The 19,136-nt window shown below is 39.1% G+C and overlaps 1 protein-coding gene across 1 annotated transcript in view; it reads right to left on the reverse strand.

Annotated features, from left to right (window-relative positions):
• SYTL2 (synaptotagmin-like 2) overlaps positions 1 to 19,136 on the reverse strand; it is a 44,791-nt gene that overhangs the window by 10,209 nt on the left and 15,446 nt on the right. The window contains exons 3-10 of the mRNA XM_009881203.1: positions 18,784 to 18,922; positions 11,940 to 12,012; positions 11,264 to 11,363; positions 9,348 to 10,229; positions 8,534 to 8,605; positions 2,607 to 2,708; positions 1,496 to 1,549; positions 499 to 546 (exon numbers count right to left, since the gene is read on the reverse strand). Of these exons, the coding sequence (XP_009879505.1) occupies positions 499 to 546; positions 1,496 to 1,549; positions 2,607 to 2,708; positions 8,534 to 8,605; positions 9,348 to 10,229; positions 11,264 to 11,363; positions 11,940 to 12,012; positions 18,784 to 18,922 (1,470 nt within the window). The remainder of the gene's footprint in view (positions 1 to 498; positions 547 to 1,495; positions 1,550 to 2,606; positions 2,709 to 8,533; positions 8,606 to 9,347; positions 10,230 to 11,263; positions 11,364 to 11,939; positions 12,013 to 18,783; positions 18,923 to 19,136) is intronic.

The following is a 19,136-nucleotide window of genomic DNA, read 5'->3' on the forward strand; positions in this document are numbered from 1 at the left end:
TCTTTCCCTGTACAAAGGTTAATTGCACACGCCAGCCTTGCAAAAATCCAGTTTGCAGTAAGCCCACAATTCTCAGAATTTTCCATGCTCTAACCCCACTTATATTTAATAATGCGCTAGAGCTCTGTGTCTTTGGACTGGATACACATTGTGAAATGCACCAGCGCTCAATATCGTATGACAGACAATTATTTGGCAACAAACAGCCAGCTACAGGGGCACGTATCTATTGCATAAAATGAAACACTGCACATATAACAGGACTGTTTGCAAGGCATGAGTTAAGCTTTTGCAAAGCTTTTGTTGTTGAAGCTCAAATAGCACTCAACATACCAGTTATTGTGAGTATGCAGTTAGATGCCGTTTCACCATTGAGCAAGTATCCAGTCCACATGTATAACTTGTTAGTTGTTAAATAAAAGAGGATTTTTAATGGATTAGTTTAAATATCAGTGGAGAAGTCTCTCCATTGCCTGCTGGAAGAATCCTATTACTCACTTCCTGCTGCATTTTCATTCCTCTCTTGATGCTGATCAGGCTTCGGACCTGCTCAGTATTGACAACAGTCATTCAGTAGCACAAATAGCTTTGCAATGTCACAAATAGCATCAATATATTTTATATGTGGGGAGTTTTTGACTTCCCTGGACCCCGTATGTTTCTGTATTTTGCATCGCTGTCCTCCTTTAAGGAGCTGGATCATAACAAAGGTAGCATTATGCTACGATCATCCTATTTATACTATAGGCCACTAACGTGCAAAATGCTTTAAAGCATCTAAAACATGACAACGAATGCAACTGTCCACAACTTCATTTTAAAACTGTAGTGCCTTAATGCAGTAAATAAAGAACTGTGTGCTATATTCCACCATATTCAATGTTATTTGCTGGTTTTCTATTGCGTTCATCCTCACACATTCTTGGAGCAGGTTTGCTTTTATTTTGTATAGATTTGGAATGTCTAAAGGCATAAAGAAAAATTTAACAGTAAGGCATCTGTCATGCACTAATGGATTCATGATACCAACAGCAGCTGATCTGGCAGTTCATCTGTTGCTTAGAGTAATTCTACTTTGCTGGATTGAGACAGGGATTATAAGCGATGTTCCTTTTCCACTGATATATTCTGAAGGGTGTTTTGCACAAGCAAAAGTCATCTTGCATCTTATAATGCAGCAGGTGAACAAACAAATTCAATGTCTACCTACGCTAAGTCTTTCAACTGATCTAATATTCAAAGTTCTCAGTGATTTCAGTAACCGTTTCATAGGCTGAATGACCAAAGGCCAAAATAATACACTGGCAGGTGGCACAGAGTTTTACAGATATAGCAGGATAAGTATATTCCTTAAGAATAGAACAACACAATAAAATTCTACAAAAGCATTTCAGTCACGCTTAAGTTAATCAAATGTAAAAGTGCAAAACAATTCCCCTAGCAAGCAGAAGCCATTGAAAAAACAAACTTCCATGCAGACACAAAAGATATTTACCATCTTCAGCACTAAGAGCTAATTCTTCCTTTGATTTATTTATTTTTCCTTTATCTGTGCAGGAAAAAAGTAACACACAGTTAGAAATGTTGCTGTTCTGTACAAAATGGATGGCAGTGGTACTCACAAAATCAAGAGTAATGTGGACAAAAAAACCACCCCAAACAAACCAGCAGAGCCACGAGAATGGTTAAATTCAAGAGATGCTTTCTACTTCACACACTACTTCAAGCCTACATCCAAGCAGCAGTCTCACGTCGATAGTTTCTATCCGTGTGCTGTTGCAACAATGTTAGTGCATACCTAAAACCTAGAAACTAGTTAGAAGCAAGCAATAGCGTCAGTAGTATTAGAAGACTAATTTGCCAACAATAGCCAACATCTTTCAAAATCTACACTTCCACACTTCAGTTTACAAATGTAAGTGCAATTTATGTCTTCTCCATTAGACATGAGATAAGCATGAAAACACTCAGGGGCAGGGTGAAGGCAGACAGGAATAATAATTAAAAAAAAAAAAAAAAAAAAAAAAAAAAACCAAAAAACCCACCCCAAAACAAAAACAACAACCCAACCCAAAACAAAAAAAACCCAACAAAATCCTAGGAGTTTACAGAGGGAAGTCAGGAATGAAGTTTAAGTGCAATCTCATCTCACAGTGTTCTCTTAAAGTGAGTTTGGTATATTAACTGCCAGAGTACACAGGTGAAACACTGCTAAACTAAGATGAATTTTTTCATGCTTTCACTGTCTACTAATTTGACCCAAGCAAGCAGCCAGGTCACAATGGCAGTTGGTGCTCATTACTGATTTGGGTAGTTGCCAAAACTTTCACTATTGAAAAACTATCCAAGACAGTTGATCACTGATTAACAACAGTGCATTTTTGGAAGATGTCTGCTTCATAAACCATTGTTGTTTCAAAATTAACACAAAGAACTGAGAACTAAACCGTATGAGAAAAGAATTCACTTCTACAGTACAAGCTTCATACGGCTTATTGAGAAACAAAGACAAAAATACTACTTGGCAAAGCTGTATGGAAGACCAGCATGAACACATTTAAGCCAAACTGGGGGTCATGGGAGACACACACAAGCTTTGTGCTCACTTGAGGTGGCTGATGGAATGTCCTCTAGACTTTTGGAAGGCATTTTCCTATCTGCACTCCTTTTCAAAGCCATCAAAACAGGGTTTAATTCTTCTTCTGAACCTGTTACGAGACAAAACACATGAACACTGCACACACAGACATGCCATTTTAAGCCCATCACTAAAAAACCAACCATGGATTTCTAACGAGAATCTATTTTGATAGTTAGCAAAGACAGTGAATATTCAACGAAAATACAAAATAAATCCAAAATAAACAAAGTAAATATCTAGTTTTTGAGTGTCCATTTGCTCTCTTTACATTCTCTCAGCCATCAGCAGAGAGAGGGAGGTTGGTTGATTCACCCTATGTAGGTATCTCTGTCTATGCTGACTAATAAGGGGGTTTGGGACAATTATGGCACTTAATTGTCTAAGAACAACATAGGATAAACTCAGACTTTAGCCACTTTGTAACCATCTGGTGATGAATCAGCACACAAAAAGTTAATACCCTTAGTTTTTCCCTCTGTGTAAATTAGTCCGTTATATTTTCTTTCCAGTAAAAGTAATTTTGTTTCAATACTTGAGTAACAACCACCAAAAAAAACCCCAAAACACCAAACCACCCAAAGACAGCTGTAGAGATATTTGGATCCCTGAAAATATGCAATTGTCTCCAAGGGCAGAATCAAGACAGACCTAGCTGCTTCAGAAACCTTTAAGACTCTCTCTCCTCGGTACCTCACCCCTTCCTCCCCATCAGCCAACAAACAGGCCTTACGCTGTTGCCACCTATAATCATGGGTAAAAACAATTTATGTTTCATTTTTCCTCATTTGTCTTGAGTTTTCACTGACTTCTACTGGAATCTTACTTTCACAACAGGCTCAAGAGCAAGCTGGCGGGCCCTGGAACCTTCACATATTTCTCAGGTTGTGCAGGTGAAGAAAACATTCTCAGTCTCTCAGCACCAGATTAAAAAGGTTAAATTATCTCCTCTACTTTAAGCTCTTTGATGACTATCACGCACTATACATTGACTAGAGCTGCCACTCAACCAAATAATGAGAATTCTGGTAAACAAACCACTTCATTTATACTGCTGCTTTCTAGTGCAACTGGCAGCAATGCTAAATTAGATAGCACAGAGTATTGGTGTTGTCTTTATGTCCAGCCATTCCACTGACAAATATCACCTTTGAAGACTAGCTGGTGAAACTAAAGAACAAACTCAGTCAGCCACTGATATTTTTCTTCCTCTTTTAATCCAGGATATTTAAAAGAAATACCAGGTTTTAAGTGTTACAGTGTTATTAATTTGAAGGCGATATCACAGGGGAGGAAGAAAGGAGTAAATCATGAAGACTGATGCGATTGATTCATGCTGCTAAACTTTCCTTGCTGAAAAGGCTTACCCAAATATAGTACGTGTTTTTCAAACACTTCCCAATTGAAAGACTTAATTAGTTCTTCTCATCCTTCCCAAACAAATATCCGAAGCACTCAATTAAGACATAAGTATCACACGGACTTTATGGTAATGTATTTCAAGTTGGCTACCAAAAAAAAAAAAGTAGCCATATTTAACAACCCAACACCATGAATTTTAGAAATCAAACGGCTCACGAGTTGAACTTCCAGTTCCAGAGTGGGAATCAGAGTTTTCATCTGAAAACTTGGATCCCAAATTTGAGCTGTCCCCTTCCTCTTCATCATTCTCCCTATGTTGAGACCTTAGGCAGAGTTGAGCTTCTTCTGGCTGGGGGAAGTTGCTCTCATCTTTAAGTGGTGTGCTTGCTCTTCTGAATTTCAACACTGCTTTAAATTCAGAATTATTTTCAGAGGCTTCCAAGGATGTGCTTTCATCTCTCCTTTCTTTTTCATTTATCTGGAATGGCTTGATTGCAATCATATTCGTCTCTCCTTCCAAGGGAGAGAGATCAACTGGAGCCATGTTTCTCTTTTCTTTTTTAGTAATACCTCCATTTCTTTTAGGAAAATCAGAAGCTTTAATTTCACTTACTGCAAGATCACATATTGAAGTTTTGATATTTCGCTCTGGAGTCCCCCCTTTGATAGCTATCTTCATCTGTGTATGATGGCTACTTAAATCATTACATGGCTGTGACACTGTCATGAATATAGTCCTTTTTTGAGATGGAAACATATGATCCCCAAACTTTTCTTGTTTATGTAACTGTTTGGATACTGGACATGAAACGTCAGATGCTTCTTGAAGAAGTTTTTCTAAAGAGCTACTGAATTCACTGAATTTTGCAATATTTGAAACAGAAGTTTTTTCTATTGTTTCTTGTATTTCTTGAGGATGATCTCTCTCTTGTTGATGTGTGGCAGGCATGCTTTGACTAGTCTGTATTGTACCTTGCATATTTTCCAGCACAGAAGCTGGTGTTTCAAACATCTCTTTTGGTAGCTTCTGCAAATTAGCATCAAACATTCCATATTCAGCCTTGGACAGTGTAGATCTTTCTATGGTCTCTCCAGCTTCCTGCAGCAACTCTCCATCATTCTCAGGCATCATGTTTTCAACTTCCATCTCAGCAGCCCTCTGTACTGTGCCGACAGGAGATGGTGGTTCAGAGGCCTCCTTCAGCAGCTTCTCTAAAGCAGAACTCAAGCTACTGACTTTGGACGGGGCAACAGACTTTTCTACGGTCTCACCAATTTTCTGCAGCAACTCTCCATCATGGTCATACGTCGTGCTTTTAACTTCTATCTCAGGAGTCCTCTGTGCTGTGCTGTCAGCACATTTTGGTTTAGGAGGTGGCATCTCAGAGGCCTCCTTCAGCAGCTTCTCTAAAGCAGAACTCAAGCTACTGACCTTGGATGGGGCAACAGACTTTTCTATGGTCTCTCTGATTTCCTGAGGCAACACTCCACCATGCTCATAGGTTGTGGTTTTAAATTCCATCTCAGCAGTCCTCTGTACTGTCCTGTCAGCATGTTTTGGTTTAGGAGGTGGTGTTTCAGAGGTCTCCATCAGCTTCTCCAAAGCAGAACTCAAGCTGCTGAGCTTGGATGGAGCAACAGACTTTTCTACGGTCTCACCAATTTCCTGCAGCAACTCTCCATCAGGGTCATAAGTCGTGCTTTGAATTTCCATTTCAGCAGCCCTCTGTACTGTGCCAACAGGAGATGGTGGTTCAGACGCCTCCTTCAGCAGCTTCTCTAAAGCAGAACTCAAGCTACTGACCTTGGATGGGGCAACAGACTTTTCTATGATCTCTCTGATATCCTGAGGCAACTCTCCACCATACTCATAGGTTGTACTTTTAAATTCCATCTCAGCAGTCCTCTGTACTGTGCTGTCAGCACGTTTTGGTTTAGGAGGTGGTGTTTCAGAGGCCTCCTTCATCAGCTTCTCTAAAGCAGAACTCAAGCTACTGACTTTGGATGGGGCAACAGACTTTTCTATGGTCTCACCAATTTCCTGCAGCAATTCTCTATCATGGTCATAGGTCATGCTTTTAACTTCTGTCTGAGGAGTCCTCTGTACTGTGCTGTCAGCACGTTTTGGTTTAGGAGGTGGTGTTTCAGAGGCCTCCTTCAGCAACTTATCTGAAGCACAACTCAAGCTACTGACCTTGGATGGGGCAAGAGACTTTTCTGTGGTCTCTCTGATTTCCTGTGGCAAGTCTCCACCATGCTCATAGGTTGTGCTTTTAACTCCCATCTCAGCAGTTCTCTGTACTGTACTAACGGCACGTTTCGGTTTAGGAGGTGGCATTTCAGAAGTCTCCTTCATCAGCTTCTCTAAAGCAGAACTTAAGCTACTGACCTTGGATGGGGCAACAGACTTTTCTGTAGTCTCATTGACCTCTTCAGGCTGACCAGTACCTTCTTGACATGTTGATTCTATGTTACAATCAGTTTGTGATATACTACTTGTGTCATCGGATGTTTTAATTCCCATCCTTCTATATTCAGAAGGTTGAGATGCAAAAGTTTCTCTAAGCAGGTTCTGCAAATCAGCTTGAGGCCCCTGAGAACCCGCAAGAGTATCATCTTTTTCTGCTGCCTGATGTTGTAGACAGAAAGGTTCAAATTCCCTAAACAGTCTCCTGAGGCTTTTTTTGTTTCCATGCTCATATGTTGATGGCACATTCACTTTTCCTGTGCTTTTGCTTATTTCTTCTCTTTGATCAGCAGAAGGAATGTCATGGCTCTGTTCTATTGTTTTTTCAGAGATCTCACACCAATTTGAGGGAAAAGTTGTCTCTTTCAAAATGTTTTCAATCAGGTTCAAGCTAGATGACATCTCAGAGGCTTCCTTTTCTAACTTCTTTAGGCCTAATTTAAATACATCAAGCCCAGCTTTAGGTAGAACCACCTTATCCACGGTCTCTGCAACTTCCTCTTTTGGAAGACTGATATCTAATGGAGCAGTCTTGCTCTCTGCTTTTTCTATAGATGATTGGCTATGTTCACCTACTGCTGTCGTCTTTAAAGCATCTCTATCACCAGGCGATTGGAGCAACTGTAAGGAAACATCATGTTCTTTTGATGAAACAATACTTTTTTCTACACATTCTTTAACTGCTTGCTCTGAAAGACCCACCTTTTGCTGGGGTTTTGAGATAACTGGTTTTCTGTCCAGATGGGCAGAGTCTCTGGTTTTTGTGTGCAGACCTTTCAGGGGAGGAGATCTTAGAGGCAGTTCACATAACACAGAATCTAGTTTCTGTTTTTTTTCTCTCTCTGATGTTTGGGTTTGTTGTCGAATTAACTCTTCCTTGCTCACATTATCTCTGCCTTTTTTGTCTTCCCTTGATTTTCTTTCATAGGTTATTGAACTAGTATTATTTGGCAAAGAAACATCTCCCCTGTCGATGCTACTCTGCAATTTAACTCCGGTATCCCAGAAGTTTCTCAAACTCTGGAACTGTGAAGGACTTGAAATTTCATTCTTGGACTTTTCATTCATTTTTTCTTTTAAAGACAAAACTTGGAAGCTGGACTTCTGTTGGGAACAAACAGCAACTTTTCCTTTATGTGTTTCTTTCTCATCTTTGTCTTTGCTTTCTGGGGAAGTTGAAGTGGCACCAACACTTGGCTGCAAGTTACTGGCTTTTGGCAATGCTGTATATTCATCAAGTTCACCCTCAGATGGAAGTGTTCTTTGGCCTAGTCCAAACTCAAAAGAGTTTTGATGTCCATTTCTTGAAGCCTGCCTTGCACAACTTAGTTCAGTACTTCTTAATGTATTCTTGCTTTGATCACCCAGTCCATTTGATTTTATTTTATCACGTTCTCTGAGACCTTTCAATGCACCGGCACCTGATACATTGCTATTGATACCAACTTCTTTCTCTCCATGACTGGGGATAGTTTTATCCCCTTCCCAGAATGCTCTGATCTCCCTTATTCTTCTTTTTTCTCGTATTGCCTTCTCTGATTCACATTTCTGAGCTAGCAGCTTGTGTTCTTGATGTTCCAAGAGATTTGATTTTTCATCTTGTTGCCTGATTTCTTGACCATGTTCTTTTTCTTCAACTCTTGTACAGTCAGATTCAGTCAGTGATTTGTTATTTTGCTCCTCATTCTCTTCCTCTTTCTTAGGTTTCATCCTCTCTTTTATCAGTTGTACATCTTCTGAAATAAATGAGGTAGATGAACTACTGTTCCGTTGCTTAATCTGTCCAGACAGTAACTCTTCTTTAACTTCTGGTTTTCCATCCATGCTAGGCCCACTGCGTTCTGTAGGAACAACTGCTGTTCTGGTTGAGAAGTCCACTTCCTCTTTGGGTTCCCTGCCTTGGGATCTAGCTGATACATGTTTCCTATCTTCAGTATCAGAACTTCTTTTAAACCAATCTAAAAGTTTTGATACAGATTCATTGGCCACTTTTATGAGTTCCTCAGCATGTTTGTCAGGCTTGAAAGTGGTTTTGGCATCTCGCTCCTCAACAAGATCAGGCTTACCTTGTTGAAGACTTGTAGAATTGGTATTTGACACCTCATGTGCTTCTGTCTTAGCAGAAAGCTGATGTTCATCTACAACATAAACAAGCTTATCAGAGTTAGGAATCAGACACACGACTTCACAAATGTTTAATCTGTCTTGAAAAAATCTCTCAGACTTTTTTTTTTTTTTTTAACCCCTTAGCAGAGAACAGTTCTCTGTCCTTGTGTTTTCGGAAAGAACCATACTGCAGGCAACAGAGCAAAAATTAAATTCCTGCACTGAGATATCCTACTGGAAGATTAATCATACTACTTTCAAGACTGCAAGCAGGTAAAATTGGTTATTCCCATTCTAAAGGAAATGTCTGCATTGAAGAGGGGGGCAGGCCAGGGGGGAACAGCCCAGCATATTTGTATTTAGTCCCATGAGCAAATCTCCAAGTCACAACTGGATTACTACTAAGGACAGTCGATAGCGGTACACCAAAAATTCTTGAGTTTCCATGCAGACAGATCTATCAGGCCTTTTAAAAGGAATTTTATCCTAACGCTATCCCTTTACCTCCATCATCCATTAATAAAAGTGCCTATCCAGGCTCTGATCCGATTGTTAATTCTTAAGAATACCAATAGAAGATCATCTAAAAATACTGACTACATTAGAGCATTAAAATACAAAAGAGTGATTTTAGAATTTAATTCTGCCATATGTAGCACATTCCTACTATTTCTGTTTCCTAGTTGTTAATTCTTAGGTACAAGTGATTTAAACACCAACGAATATGTGCTATATGGTATAGCATTGTGTTCCTCACTTCCGTTAGTCTCTTACCAGTATCGTTTTTGTGTGACCTTGATTCAAGGCTTGATAATTGGTTGGCTTTATTTTCACGTGTCTCATCAACACTCAGTTCATTATTGCTATTTGGCAGGATATTGCTGGAGGTCTTCTGTGGAGTTTGAAGTTTCTTAGGAGCAACTGTCTTTGTCTGCAAGGCTTCATTAACCAGGAAGTCTGACCTATTAGTGTCACAAGGACCAGATGCCGGTGTATCATCCTGTAAGCCATCTATTTTTTTTACTTGTAAAGCTGATGAATCAGTTCCCAAAGGCTTTGCAGCAAAAATTTGCTTATTCTCAAATGAATCTGATCTAATAGCATCACTTCCACTACTCTTTATTTTGTCAGATTCTAACAAAACAAACTCCCCTTTTTCTCTACCATGGTGTAGCTGTGGGCTTTGTAGAGGTTCTCCTTTACCTGTGCTAGATGAGAACCTCACTTGTTTTTGTTTTTCCAGTGAAATTTGTGTGGAGTCTTCCATTTCTTCCATAAGAGAGTTCTTCTCAGCTTCTCCTTCAAAAATAGTTGCAGCAGGAAGAGCATTCTTTTTCTGAACATCTAACATCTGACTAGCACGAACTTCTGAGTCAGTGGAACTTGAACTTGAACTGCGCTTCAGAATGCCCCTGGGCGGTGTACCAATGCCATTAATCCTCTCAGTCCGTTTGGCTGGTTTTGGAACAGTGTCTTCTTTTTCTGAGGCAGCATCTGCTGCTTTGTGAACTAATTTTCTAGCTTTTGGAACAGGACGCTTAGCTAGTCCTTTCTGTGATTCATCAGTGTGTTCTACAGAAGGCTTCTTATGTTTCTCTGTTTCTTCATTTTGTAAGTTTGGTTTGGGTTGGCTCTCTTCTGAGAGTGACAAAATTTCTGTAAGACACACATAGAGAAGAAATCATGAGTTCAGATGACATTCAGCTTCATAAACAGAGGAGTATGAGCATGCAGATCCAGAATGCAGCGATTATATTGAAAACAACTGCAGTAAAACACAGGTGGAAATTCAACGTAGGTGTTGATTTCCTTTGTATGTAATAGGAAATTTTAGCAGATGAAAATCCTGCAGTTACTTCTTATTCTAGAAATACTAACTATTTGATGATTCCAAAGACGGTCCGCACACCAAATTTTTGATCAGCATTATTCTTGCAAGGGACCAAGTTTGCAGGGAAGGGCAGCTTTTGAATACACATACCCCTCTTCAGGTTCAGAACATAAACAGCAGCCTACAGAAATGGAAACAGGCTATTTCCACATTCATAAGGAACAAGGTAAAATGCAGAAATGATCTCCCGGTAGGGAGATTAAAGTTTTTTTTATTCCTCATGTGTAAGTCTTCCTTTTTTTCCTGCTAGCAAGCTTCATAACAGAGACAGGAGAGTAATTTCCACATATAAGCCTTTAAATTACAACTTCAAATGCCTGCGTTGTGGTATATCATCACTCATCTACCTTCTTGCAGAGAATACTGTGGGAAAGGGAGGATTCAAAAATAAACAAGACTGAGAAAACAAAGGAAAAAATAAAGATCAAAGAGAGTTAGGCTTCTCTTGAGCCAATAGCAGCAATGACTGGAAGGTCATAAAGACAGCTATGCCAAACTCAAGGAAATTTCTCTGTTCTCTTAACAGCAATTCAGGACAAACAGCCCTCTCAGATGGAGTGCTTAATACTGACTAGAACTGTGAGCAAAAGAAAGGAAGCAAAACCCATTTACTCACATAAACAGCCATTTCCTGAGTATACTAACATTTTACATGGGGTTTCAAATTAACTAGTTGATAACTCCGTAGTTAAGATAAAACAGGTTTTGATATCTTACAAAAAGAAGCAACGAAAGTAAAAATAATTTCCGTATAAACCACCAAGAAATTCACAGTCTTATGCTAAATAAGTTTATTTACCCTTCTTTGGTAGCTGAGGTAGAGTGACTGGTCTGTTTTCTGATTCCCCACTGTTCAAGTTATCACCTGACGCTGTGGAATTAAATGGATTTCTCCTTTGCTAAAAAAGGAATGAACATTATAATTGTAGTCAAATTGTTATATTGGTACAGTCTTGGCAAAATAAATGAAAGCGCAGTGATTTCCTCTGCCTCACTACCCTGTCAGCAAAGAGTCTGAATGCACGCCTCTTAAATTGGGTACATGACAAAAACCTAAACAACATGAACCAGGGAACTATCAGAAGTGCTAGTGATGGCGTCATCTTGTTCTTTTTGAAGCAGAGATAAACCACGACTTAAAAGACACTTGAAAATCTCCAGTTGTTTCAAATGAAATAATTTTATCTCTAAATCTGTGACTTTAGAGCTATTGGAACACAGCAGGACAATTTTTTTCAGTGGCTGAAGAGGTTGGAAATAATGTCAAGCACAGAGAGCCATTGATGACAGTGGTGACACCACTTTAGTGCTGAGCTTTCAGTGGTTTCCATTATGTCCCTCCAAAACAAAAAATACTCATTTTTTTTCCAATTTATTATCTTTCTTCTTCAAATCTTTAATTATCTGTAGCACTGAAGCAAAGAAACACACAAAACGTAAAAGATAACTTCTGCTATATTCAACGTGAGTCATACCTTCACTGGTGAGATTGCTGCTTTCATAGGTCTTTCCTCCGGTTTGTCTAACACAGAGGTTATTGTTTTATAACTGCAAAGAAAAAGCATATAACAAAATCAGCAAACAGGACATTACTTTAAGCCTTTTTTTAAAAAAAGCAAAACAAAGATTCATTTGTACATACTCAAATATAACCTCTTGGCATTTAAAGATTTCTATTTAGCCTGTTTATCATCAGATTTAGAAGCAAACCTTTTCTTTTTCCAGAGCAAGGAGATATTCTTGCTGCTTTGTTTCCTTGCAAAAATTTCTTTGCTTGTTGAAGAATTCAATGCAATTTCTACTTGGCATGACAGAACCCATATTTTTTTATAACTTTTAGATTTTTGAAAAAGCTTTATGTAAATATAGGCACCTCCAAACAATATTAGTGCTGCTGTCTCCATCCTTGTCCTACAGTTATACTTCTAGGACTGAAATCAAAGGGAGGAAAGTGCAAAAATCTGATAAAAATGGCTTTGCAAAGTGTCCAAGTCAGAAAAATCAGAGGAACGCCATCACCACTACAGCAAAGATGTGACATGCCACAGACAACAACACATCCCCTCAGAGGTACAGTTTATAGGCTATTTTTTTCAATTAAGATCTGTAAAATCTGTAGTTTGATAGCATAAGTGAAGTATGTTATTACTTGTGATCCTGACTAAGTATAGCCTGACTAAGGAGAAATTAAAACAACCAGGAGAGACAGCTCCTACATTGGAGAGACAGCTCCTATATTATATCAAGAAATATTTCATCTATTTGCAGAACGATGCAAGGGGTTTTTCTCCCTAAACAATTATAATTTTATAATTTGTTTATCTAAACATCTCAGATATTAAAAAGCTTTTTTTTTTTTTGAAGACTGAAGTCAGATATGGATTTAAATATGATCTTCATATAACAACAACATTGAGTATCTTAACTTTACATAGAAAATGCTGGCATCAACCAGCTTACATGCTTATGATTTGGGGGATGGAGGAAACGGTACAAGGCAGGAAAAATGAATATCCTCCAGGTAGGAAATAAGACCTCAGACTAGAAAGGAAAGCAACTCCTACAGTTTTTTCCAATATAGATGGACATGGAGATTCCAATACCGAATATTTCTTTGGTCAATTATCTTTGGTATGGGTGAAAAGACATTCAGATATTGACTGGTAAGCAGCAGAGCCACAAGACAATGCTTTTGAGGGCAGGTGTGGTATCCTGGGACAGAAAAAAAAAAAAAAAAGCACTCCACAAAAAACCCCCAGCTCCCAGCTCTCATCAAGTTCTAGGTTCAAACAGGAGCTGCCTCCTCACACAGACAAAGATCCCTCCGATCAGGTAACTGGCACCAGTCTGCCCTGTTGAGGAGAGAACAATTGTCCCATCTTCTCCAGGGAACAGTACAGTTAACCTTGAAGTTTAGAAAAAAAGTCTGGCAGCCACCCTTGAAAGGCTACTGTCCTCTGGACTGCTAAGTGTGTCTGAGAAGCGACATCATTCCTGTTTTATAAATGGAAAAATATCATTACAGAAAAGATAAAATGAGACAGTAAGGAGCAGCCTGAACATAAGGCTAGGAAAAAAAGAACAGTTGTAATCTGAGCCATAACTTCTGTATCTCTTCCTTGCTCTTTTGGATCAACACTACCTTAAGAAATATACCATCATGCATAGTGATACAAAGTTAAGGTTGCTGATTTTATAATGAAAACTATCCCATAGGTGAAAAAATAAACTGTTCCTACATTTCAACACCAGCTGCTGCAGCCTCCTATATGCACACACCAGGTATAACATTGTTATTTTTCTTTTTATTCTTCTCTGATACTAATAAGAAAAAAATGTTTTTTCTAAATCTCAAAGAGCTCAATATTGCAACTTTAAATTTCTTTAAAGAATATCATTCCACATTAGTTTTTTAACCTCAGTCCTTCTAATGCTTCTTAAAAAAAATCTGCAAATACATATATTTAAAGAATCTTTGTTCTGCTGAACTGAAGTTTATGTTCTTGCTTTTATAAGACTTGAGTTTGTGTTTCTGTTTTTATGAACACCTGTATACTCCTGCACTGTGTCTCATCTACACCACGTACTACTCAACAGGACAAAAAGGGTGCTTTTTTTTTTTTTTTTTTAAGGTCTAGGTCATGAATGTCATGAATGTTTCAACCTTTCCCTCATTTTAAACAAGGAAAATACTGTTATGTACCCTGTGCTGCAAGAAACCAGTAAGACATTCTTCAGTCTGCAGTTTTTACAGATGGGGAGGTAACTTTTTTAGGTCTCATTGAACACACACAAAATCCAACAATATTTTAATGCAATGCTACTGCAGACTTACCATACAACAATTAAAGTCAATCTGGCATTACATACTGAAAACCCTGCTCTAAAAAAACAAAGTAGGGGAAAAAAAAAAAATCCCCCACACAGGATTCTATAACTAAGTTTCACAACAAAGGATCTGAAAATATGAGTTTACCTTCAACCCATACAGATAGGAAATATAAACAAAAAGTTCCCAGATATACCCCATTTGCAAGGCTAATCTAAGAGAGTGTATGAAGCCAAACTGATAAATAGACCCAAATTTAAAACATCCTGCATTGCTATTCAGCAAAACAAAGTGCTGAGAAGCACAGTGAAGGCCCAAACTCAACACAGACTGGACAGCACTGGACAGGAACTTAGAGGCAACAAGGCAAAAGCAGGAACAAAGCTGGAGAAAGGGCTTGTAGATTTGCAGACATTGTCAATACAGTCCACCCAAGAAATGGCCTCCCATTCAAACAGATAAGCTTTCCTGGGCATGTCCCAAAGGGTAGAGAATCTGGTGTGAGTAAAGCTAGTGAAATTTAACAGTACTCCATAAAAATGTCCTTATCTAGGTATGACAGCATCCCTATTATTCCAGAAAAGTTACATGGATTTTGAGAAATAGATCTTTTGTGCAAATTTTCACCTTGCAGAATTTTAGGACCCACACTTGTCACCTGTTCAATGTGACTATTTTCTAGCCTAGGGAAGAAAACCTACAAATCTTAATTTGAAACATAAAACTCCCTTAACATTGTCCTTTTTTGAGATTCAGCATATAGACAGATGGTATCACTGAACAGAGGCAATATTGACAGTCTGAGTCACCCTATGAAAACTCATTCTGTGCCAGGTTACACCTTCAAAGACACTTCACACACCTGCCTTGTCAAGGCTATGGTATGCAAGAAAAGTACCATGGTGATATAACACCCAAGAAAAAAATTGTTCATAGCTTCATTACTGAATTTAAATATTTGAGGTGTGGGGATGAAGAACACCACGTTAATTTTAAGAATATAGCTGCGGGCTGACTTCTCTTCCACCTAATATAGCAGCACCCTGACTCAACAGCAGTTGAACTAGCTCCAGGGCTGGATTTGACCCTCAGCAGTTTACAGACATAGATCTACCAGAACTGAACTTTATTCCCATTTGGTAAGAATTGTTTTGGTTTAAGAATAGGATTCAGAACAGAAAAGGTCTGGGTAATTTGTTATCATATATCTTCCGTTCCCAATCTTCAAGTTAGCAGTTCAGTTTATGCACAGCCTACAAGCCAGTGCTGGCCTGAAGCCTGCTCTTAGCAGAAGGGAAAAAAAACCTGACCCAAACCCTAAACCTCAAAGCTCCCACAAACCTACTCTTAAAGTAGCACTTTAAAATGTTTTAAAAGCCCAAATGCTTGAACCGTGTGTAGCATTTGGACACTAGAAGCTGTTAACTCACTTTATGCAATTCCAAGGTCCGGAATAATACTCTGTTTCACCCTCTTAGTTCGAGCCATGTTGAGACTATTGCATTGCAAGAGAAAGAGTCAACAGAAATTAATTTCTTGCAGGTCTTCTATTCTAACAACCAAATTACATGTTTGCAGTGTCTAGGCCTTCCCTTCCCACCCCAGCTGGTAGGGTTATTGCTTCCCCAGTATTGTTTCCTCTCAATTCCTGATCAGCTGCTGTCATTAGAGACGGGCCCACAGCCACGTCAGACCAGTTTCTTTCAAAGTCCAGTATCAAGAGAACGGAAAGGAGGAGTATTTTAAAAACATATGGCACCTCTTGCAATTTCTCACATGCAATGTTGTATAGACTAATCTCAGTCACAGTGAAACAAGCCCATACTAAAATCATAAGCAATGCATTTCACATAGTCCTGCCACGTTTGCTTGCTGCAGCTTTTGACATTTTAGAAGCAAATAATCCGAGATATCTAATAAAGTATTTATGCAAAGTAAATGCAAGTGAGCATCCAGCCCACATATTATAGATCACTTCCTAAGGTCCACTTCCAACTGTCCCATAAATCCTGGACTGTGACGGCTTGCTTTAGAGGGAAGATCTCGAGCTATTGATGAGAGTATGAACACATGAACAAGGCATACACGCTGATTAATTTCTAGCACAATTTGGAGCAAAGGGCAGGAGAGGGTCCTGAACAATAATTATCAAGTTTTGCATGGCTGTCACCTGAAATAAGTCATCAAATCACCTCAAGTTAAAGACTACTATCAAGTTGGTTATATTGCAAACAATTGTCTACATGTTCTTAAATCTCATTGTGTTCTATATTTTTGAAGAGGTTGCCTTGGCAGTTTATGAAGTGTATTACTCTTTGTCAATCACACACAATTTGTGGAGTTGTAATGGTGAGAGTAACATTATAAGGCTGTACTTCTTTTAAAGTATCATCCTCTTTTCCTGACATGCAAGATGACACACAAAATATTCTAAAAGATATATTAAACATCAGCGTGTCTTGTGTTGCCGATAAAGAGATAACTCCATAACAATCTCCTGAAGGTAAAAACCACCTGTAAAAACACTACATTCAGTAACAACTAACTCTGTCACCATTATCATCTCCCTTAAGAGGAAAGGCTGAGAGCGCTGGGACTCTTTAGCCTGGAGAAGAGAAGGCTGAGGGGAGACTTTATTATTGCTTACAAATATCTAAAGGGTGGGTTGAAGGAGGATGGAGCCAGACTCTTCTCGGTGGTTCCCAGTGACAGGACGAGGGGCAATGGGCACAAGTTGGAATATAGGAAGTTCTGTTCAAATACACGAAAAAACTTCTTTACAGTTGGGGTGACAGAGCAGTGGCACAGGCTGCCCAGGGAGGGGGTGGAGTCCCCTTCTCTGGAGATTTTCAAAACCCGCCTGGATGCAGTCCTGAGTAATGTGCTCTGGGCAATCCTGCTTTAGCAGGGGAGTTGGACTAGATGATCTCTAGAGGTCCCTTCCAACTCTGAAAATTCTGTAATTCAGTGATTCTGTGATCAGCCACCTTGGCCGGGGGGTGGGGGGCAGGGCTAGGCTCTTTCTTGTGATAAGCAACCTTTATCATCCTTATTGTACAACTTCTTTTTTTGGGAAGTCTGAAACAAAGTCATTTATTTGACCTTTTTCAGCACGATTTCAGATGCGGGTAAGACAAATACACCTCTGAGTTCACTGATAATGATACGTAAAGGATAAGAAAGACCAGAAATGCAAGCCAAAGTGGTTAAGACTTACACCAACCTTTGGTGCCATTCATCATGAACGTGCGTGCCCAGTTTGCAGACCACGAAAGTGAAAGATTCAACTGCTACTAGACAGTGTACAAATGTATAGTAGGAGACAAGCCTTGCTGCAAAGAAAAAACAGATGATGTACAGAGAAGGACTGAGAAGACAGACAAGAAAGTGAAAGGTTAGAGCGCTGATCAATGCCACAACCAGAAGTAAAACAGTCATCCTAAGAAGTAACTTTGGCTCTTACCTCACTCTGTTCCCTGAAAGCACAAACAATGGTTACCTGTGTTACACCCTGGTTCTTGTTTCCTCAAGGATGTTGAGGAATCTGGCCATTTAAAGACATTTCATCTCCACCTGCTGTCGCCCTAGCTCAGAGATCAGCACCTCCCTTTTCAAACGCAGGCTTTTTGAAAGCGTTTCACACAGCCAATGAATTACTACACATAGGTATTTTTAAGAGAAGACATGTCTCCCTCAGAAATCAACTCTGAATATTTCAAAGAGCTGTTCAGGATGTTTACAGACTTGAGATAGAGTAATTTAATACAACATCCTCTGTAGCTCAGAAACTACTTATCACCCAGCTTTCCTGCAACTACTATTGCCATTCAGGTATACCCAAGCTGACTGTCTGGCCTTACTCTGAATGGAAGCCTCTCCCTTCCAGAACAACATTTATTTTTCTTGGTAGAACCTGACTTATTTTCTGCAAGCATCCAAAGATTCTGGTTCTTGCCACCTGAAATACATTTGGTCTCCTTAAAACGCCTGAGAGATCTTAAACTGTGCACCCAAAAATCTGGAAAATTCTAAAGAGCAATTTCTCAGTTTCTGATTCTTCATATGATCCAAGCTCAAAATTCAGGCTGAATCACTAGTCTGGTCTCATGAAGTGACTGAAGAGATGCAGAGGTTATTGTCCCCCTGTTACTAACTGCAGAGGACTGATCATGGCCAGCCATTCTAAAATGGATGGTCTCACTAAATTGTGACATGAGAACATGTGTGGGACCATTCTATACACCATTGACGACTTTTTCCTTGAAGAGGTAAGCCAAAGACTGTTCTGCATTTGAATGTAGAACAGTTATCAATGCACGACTATGATTTGTCAACCTTTCACATGCACAGATTCCTTAGGCAATTCTGAGGAAATATTAGATGACCTTTGAAATAAGAGGCAAGTACAATATTTTGGATGGAACTTACAGCTCACAAGTTTCACCAGTCCTGATATACACATATTAAGTGTGATTAAACAGACAGCTTACCTTGAACTAGATTTCAGTTGTTGTTCTTCTTCTTGATATTCCACAATGCCATGTAGTTCTGGTGACACAAAGACTTCTTTATTAACATTGCTCACCCAGCTGTTCTTTGCTTTGTTTGATTTGTTCTGACTCACTTCAGCTAAAACACGAAACAAGAATATTGTTGTCTCCCATATGTTCATAGAGGACTTAAGAAGCAAATACAAGTATTTGCATTCAGACCTACAGCTGTTTCAGAAGTGAACTCTACTTGAATTGTGTACAGAAACAGATCTGGTGCCTTCTGAAGAATAATTTTTTTTAATGCTACTAGGAATGTCACATACTGCTCTGAAAACTTCACTCTACTACTC

This window comes from Charadrius vociferus, unplaced genomic scaffold, assembly GCF_000708025.1.
Source record: "Charadrius vociferus isolate BGI_N301 unplaced genomic scaffold, ASM70802v2 scaffold1, whole genome shotgun sequence".
NCBI classification, from domain to species: domain Eukaryota; kingdom Metazoa; phylum Chordata; class Aves; order Charadriiformes; family Charadriidae; genus Charadrius; species Charadrius vociferus.